General features: G+C 34.9%; 1 protein-coding gene across 4 annotated transcripts in view; it reads left to right on the forward strand.

Moving 5' to 3' along the window:
- The window catches only part of EPHB1 (EPH receptor B1), a 370380-nt gene that overhangs the window by 267382 nt on the left and 90954 nt on the right, over window positions 1-12044 (forward strand). For all 4 annotated transcript variants that reach the window (XM_034439598.3, XM_034439597.2, XM_087872718.1 and 1 more), the window contains exon 4: window positions 3192-3347. In XM_034439598.3, the coding sequence (XP_034295489.2) occupies window positions 3192-3347 (156 nt within the window). The remainder of the gene's footprint in view (window positions 1-3191; window positions 3348-12044) is intronic.

Raw genomic sequence — 12044 nt, forward strand, 5'->3', positions numbered from 1 at the left:
ACATCTTCATATGAATAGTGAGAAACTGTTAAAAGTGATCAAAGAAGAGATCTTTGAACAACTGAAAGTTGAATGTGACAGTTCTCCAGACATTCTCTTATTCTTTTACCCATTCTCACTATTCCTATTTCTTTATCTATCTTTTGTGACAGGACTTGAATCTTGATTATTGTCACACAATGTGGATATTCTGCATGTAAAGCATATTATTATTCACTTATTATGTAAATCAGACACTCACAGCCTACCAAAATGAATAGAAATGTGTTACAGTAGGCTATGTGAGTTTCTGATCTTAATGGCATATCATCCTTCATTATGAGTATAAGAGATGATTCCATGTCAAGTTAATGCTTCTTATACTTATTTTAGATTTTTTTATTTATTTCAGCTTCAAAAACCTCCCACTCCAAACAAAAATTTCACACTGGACTCATGTCAACTATTAATTTTATCTCACCTATCTCATAAGATGAGATCTCAGCTGCCTCAGTCTTCCTTGTGTACATTTCTATCTTAGCATTAGAAAACTAGAGCCAGGCATTTCAGAATATTGAATTCTAGTGGCTTGGTTAAAACAAATATCCCCCCCCCCAAAAAATCTGCCCCAATGCCAAAGCTACCAATTGGATTGAAAAGATTAACATTTATAACGGAGTCAATTGTGTGAGAAGATCTGAACTTAGGTTGCAACTGCAATACCATGATACTAAAATCTTGACAGCTGGCCATTTATGCAGGGTCAACTAAACATAATGGCCTGAACCTCTGAAGGAATGTGCCATATAAAAATATATGTGCTATACAAATATTTATAGCTAGTACCGGTAGCAGCAGTTTTGCATGAATGTCTTAGGCTCCTGATTCCAAGGCTACCATGCTGAAAAAGGAAAAATTACAAATGAATCCAAATGAATACCAACAGCTAATGCTATTGATTATAACTGCAAGAGTTTCATAGTATCATTGTACCATTAATGAATAGTAAAAAAATCTTTACTATAATAACAAATTAGTACAAAGCATAGATTAACTTGGAAATAACACTAGTTTGACTAGTTGCCAGGGCCACCATTTATGTTTGCATCAAAACTGAATAAGAATTATAATGATAGCAGTTTTAGGGTAAATGTCTATGAAGATTTTCAGTCAACCAGGTCATGGTTGTCCTAAAAGTGCTTTTTCAAAAAGCAACTGGACTTTCTTGTTTTTTCTTGAAGACATTTCACTTCTCATCCAAGAAGCTTCTTCAGAAATGTCTTGAAGGTAAAACAAGAATGTCCAATTGCCTTTTGAAAAAGCACCTTTGGGACAGTTTTAGGGTAGTTTGTGAAAGATACAAACTGTTGCACATCATTCATATCTAGCTGTGGGCACATAAAACATTAAACTGGAATAATTCCATTTGCAAGCTTGAAAATGACATTTTACTAGAATTCTTCAGATACTTATATGATTTACTTTAATAGGATGTGTAGTAGGAGTAGGATATTATTGAAATGTCTTTGTTTAATTTTTGTACTGTTAAGCCCTCTGAATATTCATGTTGATTTACAACAGAAACTAAAATAGATTAATATATCATGAAACAAAATATGATGATGTGTATCTATTGATATTAAATATTTAAAACTTGTGTTAACAACTCTGTTTTGAACACATTCCTAAATATGGGGAAATGAGAATGTCATAAGGATCACTTGGGAAGACTGTTCCAGAAAATTGAAACCATTACTGACAAACAGAAGCTTCAACATTGACTTTTTAGTCCCTTTCCAAATCTTGACCAAGACCTGGTCAGGATTTCCATCATAACATATCATCAGAATTCCTTGGACAGAAATGTCTGTCTAGATATCATCAGTATGCTTATGATGAATAACTTCCCTTAGGAATTATTGTTGGTCAATTTAGTTGGCAGAATGGTACAATAATAAATTGAATGAGAATTGTCCATTATGAAGAATTCTACATTATACTATTAAAAATTAAATATACTCTTGAACTGAGTTTAATCCCTACTGACTGTAAGAATATATATGATTTTTTGGCAGAGAGAGTGTTTGCCACTTCCTTCTGGATTTTCCCCCCACTTGTCAGTCTTGTCCACAATCCTGAATTTCCATGTTAAAAATTGATCAGATAACATTTTCTATTCAATATTATAAATGCAAAAATTCCCAATAAAATGTTGCCCCTCAGATTGCTATTCACATGCATTTACTTTTTAAATTTATATGCAACCCATTTCACTGTGAAAACAACATATAACAGAATACCTTGGCACTAAGGAGACTCAGAACCAATTTTTATTACTTTGGGATTGCTGCAAATATGGTGTTTTCTGTCTCCTACTTTCAGACCTTTAATAAAATATGCACCAAAAAGTTGTGAATTTTGGCAATGATTTTAAAATACGGCAGTTAGATTGCTAGTTGGAACATGCCAGCATGATCGTATTCAATGCCCATTCTTTACCAATTGCAGTAGCAACAATTTCATTCTGGGTTCAGTACAAAGTCCTGGCATTATCCATTTCACTTAGTTGAAAAGCTGTGGAAAAAGATATCTTAAACATTAATCTAATCTAGAATGCACGTGCTCATCTAAGTCTACTCTAGAGATGCCTCTACCAAATTAGATGAATTTAGAGGTCAAAAGAGAAAGGATGCTATGTTTATGGAATTCCTTTCCTACAAAGATTTGTCAGAGGTCTATTTTAAAGTCTTTTCAATAACCAACCAGATAAAATCTTAATATTTTTCTAAGCATTAATACTGTCAGGGCTTTTATAACTTAACAGTGTTTAACTATGAAGATGTTATAAATGCTGTATGTATTATAACAGCTGTTGATGATTTATCCTGATTATTGTCCTTTGTCTTTATTAGGTTTACCAGAAAAGTGTAGTTATTATGTGGTTTAGAAGCAAAGTGCATAAGCAACAAAGTCAGTCTCAAGACATTTATAGATTAGTTATCCATAGATTACTGGTAGTTATCTCTTTGCCTGATATCAAGACATTTCCTCATGAATTTTATTAAAATTAGAGAAGTAAATGCTACATTAAAACTATGATAATGTCATTTTTTTCAATATTTTTGATAACATATATCAAAGCAAGTTTAATCTTTTTTTGTGCTATATAATATTGATTAAAAAAAAAGTATCTTCGCTTTTCCCTGTTGCAGCTTGCCCAGCAGGGATGTTCAAAGCTCATCAAGGAACAGGAGTCTGCACACAATGTCCTCCCAACAGTCGCTCCACATCAGAAGCTGCTGCCATCTGCACTTGTCGCAACGGATACTACCGGTCTGACTTTGATCCGTCAGAGGTAGCTTGTACTAGTAAGTACTATTTATTTATTTCTGAGAACAGGTTGGCTTCAAAACTAATTGGATCCTTCTTCATAAATAGAGCTGGAGAAACAACATTCAGGAATAGCCTGCATGATAATCATAGTGATAACCATGTTTTGGAAATGATCTAGAAGGGCACCGAACTTCAAACAAGTGCCAGCTCAACACCTTCCTGCATTTACTACAGCAGTCTGATTTTTTCCCCCCAGGTTTAGATTTAAAAGTCATATGAATTTTAAGGAGACAATTCCTTAAAAAAGCCACAACCAGATGTTTCTTTCAAACTTGCATGGAAGCCTAAAAAAAATATGCATGATTTAATGAATAGCAGAGAATTGCTCACATGATGTCCAAATCATTTCTGAAGAATATGTACACATAAAAGATAAAGTTGTTAAAATTATTTTTAATAGACTGAAAAATGTTAGTTAACCTTTAGCTTTCAGACCAGTACATAGCTAATTACAAATATAGGAAGTCTATTTAAGAAGGGGAAAAAATCATTTTTTAACATGCACCAACAAGAAAAAGGATGTCATCAAAATTAGTATTTCCTAGCAGAACAGCAATAGTAGAAACACAGAGAAAAAAGTAAAGAAAAGAAAACTCATCAACAGCTATTATTACAAGATCTGGGAACAAAGGCTCACAATTTAGGGATGGATGATTGTTGTTGTTAGTCGCGAATTCATGTCTGACCCATCACAATCCCATGGACAATGTTCCTCCAGGCCTCTCTATCCTCTACTATCCCCTGGAGTCCATTTAAGATCACGCCAACTGCTTCAGTTACTCCATCCAGCCACCTCATTGGATGGGATGGATGATATTAACCATTAAATGTTAATGACAGGCAGAAATAAGTACGTATAATAAAAGGATGAAAACTTTGAGTCTTCTAAATGACTATCATTCAGATTATTGGCACGTATGTTATATTAGATAAAAAATAAATCCTTAATGATTTTTCATAATTAGTAGTAATTTTCTTTTCATGTGAATTTATCATTTTTAAAAAACATTTAGGACATAAATACCATCTCTTCATAAGAGATGCATTAGCAGTTGTAATGTTTTAATACTTAGTCTGTTGGTTTATCAAAGCTAGAAATTTAGGATCTCTGAAGTTTAACTTGATTGTGTGCGCATTCAAAGTATGCCAAAGAAATGGAATTGTCTATAATATCTCTGAAGGGAGCAGAAGACAATGGATTGACAATCCCATATTAGGGGGAAAAAAATTCTTGATAGCCTTCTTGATTTTTCAGCCTTACATCCAGTGTGATTTCTACTATTATCCGTTATTTCAATTTACATTTCATTTGTAATTTAATCTTGTTTTGGACAAATTAATATTTTGGAATTAATTTGTGTGATTTATTGTAATACCATTTTGCAGAAAGATTTTGAAAATTATTTTTCCCTGCTTGGAGACTGCTGGGACCCCCTGTATTTCCAGGAAAGAGGTGGACCTTTCCAACTTCCTTTGCAGCTTGCTTTCACAGAAGTCTATATTAGCATACTACTTTCTGCATAATGCTTCTGTAGGTAATTGCATTGTAGTTATGAGTTGCCTAAGTGTGTTTGGAATAAGAGATTAATTTCCATATTCTGCTTGATCACTGGTAACAGGAAGTGTAGTAAATAAATCTGTTTTTATTGCCTCTTGTTATATAGCTGATTTACACTATGCCTTACTAGAGAAGTACTGTATGTAAAAAAAAGTCAATTTGTTAGTTTTTATTTCTGCTCGTTAAGATCTAATTTTAAAATGTTTTAATTTGAGGTGCCAGATGTTCTGTTCCCAAATTGTTATATGCCATAGGAGTAAATAAATTCAGTACTGTATGGTAGCTGTTGCTGCTGTTCACTTCCTTGCCAGTGCATTTCCTGCTTTATGGAGCTTCTCACTAGTATGCTTTTAAAGTTCCTCATTTAGTGCTAGAGATGCAATTTTCATTAACTTTTATACATTTCACAAAACAGTAAAAATCAGGATTATTGTAATACTAAGGTAGAGTGGATAGCCAATAGATATTGCACTGAACCTTGTGAAACATTCTGTCTGTGCATGTATAACATTTGTGTAAAAGATTATGTTTGTTCCCACATCCCATCCCATCCCATTCAATTTCCAATTTCAATAGAAGAGAGAAAGGTATTTTTGGACAGCAAAATTCTGCATGTTGGGGGACAGGAATGGAATAATGACACTAATGACATTCAGCAAAAGCAGAAACAGAAACCCAAGGAACACATAAAATTTAAATCATTGGCTATATGTATCAAGAGGCTACTAGATTTTCCAGAGCCAATGAAAACAATGTGTGACTGGTAAGATGGACACATCTTACTCAAAATAAGTCACAAAAGGTGTATTGGTTATTCCAGTTTGAATGCTTTTTTGTACATAACAGCTGAATAGGGATGGGAAATAGGGCACCAGGAGATTTTGCTTTATTCTGCATCAAAGGAGCAGTTGGTAGATATAGTCTATCCAACAATATGCTCCTAGGTAATGGCCCAAATTAACAATAGCTGTAAGTTCAATTTTTTTTCCTACCTGGTTCTGTGGGTGTGGCTTGATGGGGAGGGGTCATGTGACTGAGTGGGCATGGCCGTGTGTGACATCAAGTTGGCCATATTCACTCAGTCACATCACACACACACACACACCACCAAGCCATACCCACAGAACCGGTAGGAAAAATTTTTGAATATCACCATTGTTATAATGGTTATGAGTTGTTACAGTCTCAAACTTGTGGATTCACTTAGTTCCATTATGATTGCAGAATTAATATTTTGATGAATTGACTGATTTATTAAATATTTAAACTTATATTTTGTAGAAAAACAAGCTAAATTTAAAGCAGCTGAAAGCAAACCTTTTGACTTGTCTTTTTTGACCACAGAGAGCCATAGGTACTGATAGTAATTTTATGACGTTAGGAAAGTTGTTTCCTCCATTTCTAGCCAACCCTTCCCCTCTGCTCATCCAGTAAGAAATACTTCTTATTGTGAGCCTATTAAACTGTTTTTGGCAGCTTAATCTAGATAGTTCAGAACAGTGGAACATACTACAAATTATACAGAAATCACTCAAGAGTTCTACAGTTACATTTAAAATTTGAGCAAGAAGGTGTGTGTAAGCAGACAGAAAAACAACAGAACAATAACAATCAAATTTCTATTAATAAGAAATACTATTTCAGAGGCCTGAAAAAGGCTTAACCTTCTGAAACTTAGGGCAAATAATAACAGTCATAGGTACGAATAAAATTTCCTATATATGTTTATCTATCTATCTATCTATCTATCTATCTATCTATCTATCTATCTATCATATATATATGGTCATACATCTCCTGAAAAGTGACTGGGCAATGTACAACAATTAAGCAAAACAATAAATATATAAAATAGTATTTGTGTGTGTGTGTGTATATAAATATTCATTATTAAAATATTTGCTAAGGAGACCTCTGTATGTAAACTATGAGATCACAACTAGATTTAGAAAATGAAGTAGGCTAGCATATAATTGTCCATATTTTGTGACAATTAGAGAAGACAGATATGGAATTCTCAGCCCTCTTTTCCTCAATGTCTTTTGGGTTAAATGTACAGTTTTAAAATTATGCAGTATGTGTATTGAGTATATTAGCGTAAGAAAAAAGTAGGCAGAGCAGGGAGGGTGGAGAGTGGAGTTAAATGGGTCATCAGCCTAGAGTCATTACATTCCCACAAACAGTCTAAGTCCAACCACTCCTGAATTTCATTGACTCTTATCTGGTACCAGTTTAGTGTTGAACTTTAATTGAATATATTCTTGTACATGGGCTTGAGCAATAAATCTTCTCAACTGCAATTTAGTGTATAGTCCTGATTCTTTGTGCCTGACAGTTAGAAGCTATGACTGATTTGCACTTATTTAATGATATTAGAAATAGCATGCTTTTTTCCTCATCTACACTATTTCTCTGTTGCTGCATACTTTTCAGAATACAGCCCTAAGCACAGATCTCTGGCCCTTCCTATTTGGGTAGATTCAAATTCCCCAAAGGCAGAGGTGGGCTTCACATAATTTAATTACCAGTTCGCCTAGTGCAGAACCGAAAATGTGTGCCTTCTGCGCTTGCACGCAGCTTCAACCACATGGCAATTTCCTGTGCACAGCTTCAGCCACACCTTCTTGGGCAGCCACGGTGAGTAGAGCGGGCAAGGTGTGGAAATCAGCTGGGCTGTGTGGGCAGGGTGAGCAAGCCAGAGAGTGAGATATATAGGAAGGAATAGCGCCAGGGTGGGTGGGAGGTCCCAACTGGTAGCTGGAACTACCGGTTCGCCCGAACTGGTCCGAACCAGCAGCAGCCTACCTCTGCCCAAAGGTTAATTTGTTGGTTATCAGGGCAGTACATGGGGTTAAAACAAGGGGTAAGTGGGACTGCTGCAAAATTGTACGGGCATCCTAGTTTCTCTTTCTCAATTCTCTTCCCACAAACAGCCAATTGCAGGCAGAAAGGGACAAGTTGCCGCAACTGGCTCACCCTTGCTGACTCACCCCAGCCAACTCACTGTGGGACAATTCACCACAGTCAATTTGCCCATGGGACAACTCTCTGCAGGACAATTCAACGTGAGATAACTGATGAGAGAGACAAGTAGAATTGCAGCTCACCCCAACCTTGAGAACAACTAACTTGAGAAAGTTCAAACCTAAAGCAAGACAATGCCCACTGCAATTCTCCTTGTTCCTCTCTTGAGTTATCCCACAATAAATAGTTATGCAGTGAGTTGTGCCATGGCAAGTTGGCCAGGGTGAGTCAGTTGGGGCAAGACAACTTGCCACAGCAAGTTGTCCTAGGCCTGATTGCAAGAAAAAGGTAGCTATCTCTTACCAGAGACCTGAACTGATTTCTTGCAGATGGTGTTTGAAATTAGCTTTGTAACTGGAAATAGCTCTGGAAACTTTATTTTAATCAATGATACTGGACTGGCCTTTCCAAGCCAAGCTGGTGATAAATGAGCTTAATAATAGCCTTTGGCTGCAGGTTCGTTGTGTTGGAAGAGGGGAGATTCCTATGCAATCCAGTTTCCAATTTGAGCTAGGCTGCACGAAAGGATAAGTAAATCTTTTTTCCCTTTCTTCTCCTTGATTCGCTGAGATAATCATAGTTTTCTGAACAGTATGTATTTGCCTAATAAAAAAGACTCAAACCATGACTTTATCTCATGGTTTATCTATTTACTGAGTAATGTTGGAAATACAATATTTTTGCCACATGGATTTTCTATTTTGAATTATACTGAGGAAGGCAATAGAACTATAATGTCTGTTTTTTCAAAAGTCTGCCACTAACTGCTCAAATAAGTTGATAAAAGGTTCTATCAAGTGACTGATTGTCAGGGCTTCCAGGTAAACTGAACAGGAAACATGACTAGATGAGGTAATTCTACTTCATTATAAGGCTACATTAATAGAATCCTGAAAAAGGATTAATTGACTACTTCATATTCTTCTAACCTGGTGCTTAAAGGTGGATTAAGCCTGAAGTGGCCAATGTTTCCAGTCAGTCACCATTCCATAGTCTAGCAACTTTCAATTGGAATGAAATTACAACTTCCAGAATATTCATTTCATTGGACTGACTGGAAATTCTGCAAATATTAATCCTAACTCATCAGATCAGAGAAAATTGAGTTAGTGAACTTTAGCATTTGTAGAGTAAAAAAAATTAACCTTATGGTTTTTTTCCCCCTCATTGGTGAGAGAAAGGGTCAAGAAGTCTAGAGAAAAGGATCATTATTTTTCACTGGGAAGAATGACTATGTTTTATAATTCTGTAGGCTTTCACAGTGAGTGCGTATCTATGAATTCAACATAGTTACATTTTTAAGTGCAGCACCGTTTTAGTCTTCTGTGTACATAGTAAAGCCTTTACTGCTAGATGGCTCATGACAAATACTTTATCTGTGCTGATAGGGAAAAAAATTAAATGGAATAGAATTTTCGTTAAAAGGACAGCATTTTTCTAGCAATTTTAACAAAATGCTTTCATCTGTGTAACCATGGCAACAGATCAGAGAAGCTCTCTCAAAGTGCCTCTCTGAATGTAATTATGAAGAAAAGGGGAAAGAGGAGGGTAGTAGGGAATTTGGAATAGAGACAGCAGCTGGAAAACCCTCCAGGGCTTGAGCAGAGGTAGGCTATGACAGATTCAACAGAATTGCTTTTGATTCATTTTATTTTGAGTAAGATGTTGAAACACTTGCCTGTTAATTATTTTCCTTGATCCCAGCAAAATGGCCAGCAGCCTCTCCACACCAATATCAATGATGTGGTGTCCAACAAAGCTAAGTGGTAAAAGGACTAGTCTCCAAATAAATGAGGAAGAATCACAAAATCCTTCAAATTAGTACTCATTATACACACTATATTTGCCCCAGTGCAAGAAAAAAAATGCACAAAATGTATTCATTGATTTGCTATATTTCCAGACCATTCAACGCTTAAATGACTGCTGAACTTCTGCTTGCCACACTGGAATTAGAAAAGGGCCTTGACAAAGTCAGTTTTGAGGGAACAGACAAAGAGAATATGAGAAAGCAGATGTTAGAACTTTCTGTGAAGAAGTTAAGACATTTGAAAGAAAGAAGAAATAATATGAAATTGGTTTATTGGACCAAGGTTGAAGTAATAGCTTACTATTTCTGGTAATGTTCAACTTTTTTTTTTTTTTTCTGGGACTAGATGATGACTTTGTCTTAAAGATTTTGTTTATTTGAATAGAGGAAATGGGGAGATATGCTTAAATTGAAATGGACGTGTAAATATAAAAGGAATTTAAATTCAAGTTTTTAATAATTTCTGGTAATCCTTATCAGACTTTTCCTGATCAAAATGGAGATATGAGGTTTTAGAGATGGGTCTATAGGGAAAGGGGTGAGGTGTTGGACTTTACTGTAAGGGAAAGTAATAAACTGTTAATGTTGATTCTAGCTAGGAATAAAGGGGGAGGTTTCTTTCTCTATTTTTTCCTCTTTTTCTTTTTGTGTAATTTTTAATTTTTAATTTATTTTCTTTTTCAATTTTCAATTTATTTTTTTAAGTTGGCTCAATTTCCAGGATGGGAGACAAGCATTTTAAAGTTGCCCCTATGAAGAGCTCTTAGCTTGCTCATTTTAAGCAGAGATATACGTTTACCCTATTGTGATAGTTATTTTTGGGAATTAGTGCAATCTCAGGGTTAAATTGTTGTGTTTTGATCAGGAAGTCCCTGGATCAAGAAATCACTCTTGGGGGACGGGGGTTGGGGCATGAGAAACAATCAAATATCACTGTAGCATCATAATGCAAATCCCAACCCATTTTTATATGCATTGTGATGTCACCTGTACACACCCAAGAGATTTGTAAGAAGGATGTGCATCAGTGCTTTCATCGTTCTGAAGAAAACAAAAGGAATCTGTGGTTGCCTTTTCAAGTCTCTATTTAATCATGGAGCTTGCTGGATTATTTTGGTTCCAACATATTTCACAGGATTGTTGAAGGGAAGGCAGAGGAAAGGCAGAACATATAAACAATAAATACATGAATAAATATTATTTATGAAAATGTAGACAAGATATTTGGAGATCAATTTTTTTGGTTAGTTTTTTTTTTCTATAGGAGTAAATAGTATCACTAGAGGGGATTTCTTTGAAGAATTGTAATTTGTAATTCAAAGAAAGTAAAGAAGTGGTGGTGTTGTTTTAATCCTCACTTGAATGACTTTTGTAAAATCAACAATTTCTGGGTAAAAGCTATAAATCATTTTTCCCCAATTGTCTTGAAAATCTTGAACCTCTGTGTTGATCAGATCATTGCTGTTATCATTATCAGATGAAATAATGAAATATAGTTTGATATATTTGCACTAAAATACAGTGAACTTGTAGATAGTTAATTTAAGGACATATATCTGTTTAATGCCAGATGAATGCTTGTTAGTAAAATTATTTTAAAACATTCTTGTTTAAGGTATATTTAAACTATGGTCATTTTTCTATGTCAATAATAGCAGAAAAGAAACATTTGGCTTCAGTTTTGATTTTGAAAAATTCAGTACTAAATATTGTATATTCTAGCTTGAATCCAGTTATCAACCAGTGCTCTTTTTTAACAGAACGTGGCCCATATGCTGTTTACTTTATGATTTGACCAGTGTTGAGTTGATCTGTTTTGTTATTAATTGGCTTTGAGATCTTTCTTCTGGGCACAATTGCTAGTTTAGTTTTCACATGTACATGTGTCTTTAGTTATTCTTTTCAGTATGGTCCACACTGGAATTCTGTGGCTATTAAACTTCAGTTAATTGACTTTTTATCCTGTTGCTTCTGTAGAAATTCACTGTTGAACTAAATTCTTACCTTGTAAAGGGCTTCATTATTCATAGATTGATACTTCCTATGGATATGAGGTAAATAGTCTGAACTCTGGTGTCCCTGTTGCTCATAGTAACTACATAGAAAATAGATCGTAAAGGAGACCTTTCTAAGACTTCACAAAATATCCATTCTTTCAGTTTTACACATTAACGTATCAATAAGAGCTTTCCAGCTTTTAATTACTTAAAATCTGGCAAAAGTAACTCCAGACAAGGCAGGTGGCATATAAATTGAATGAATAAATAAGATATACCTCCA

Source organism: Pantherophis guttatus, chromosome 6 (assembly GCF_059756535.1).
Source record: "Pantherophis guttatus breed Tessera chromosome 6, ASM5975653v1, whole genome shotgun sequence".
NCBI lineage: Eukaryota > Metazoa > Chordata > Lepidosauria > Squamata > Colubridae > Pantherophis > Pantherophis guttatus.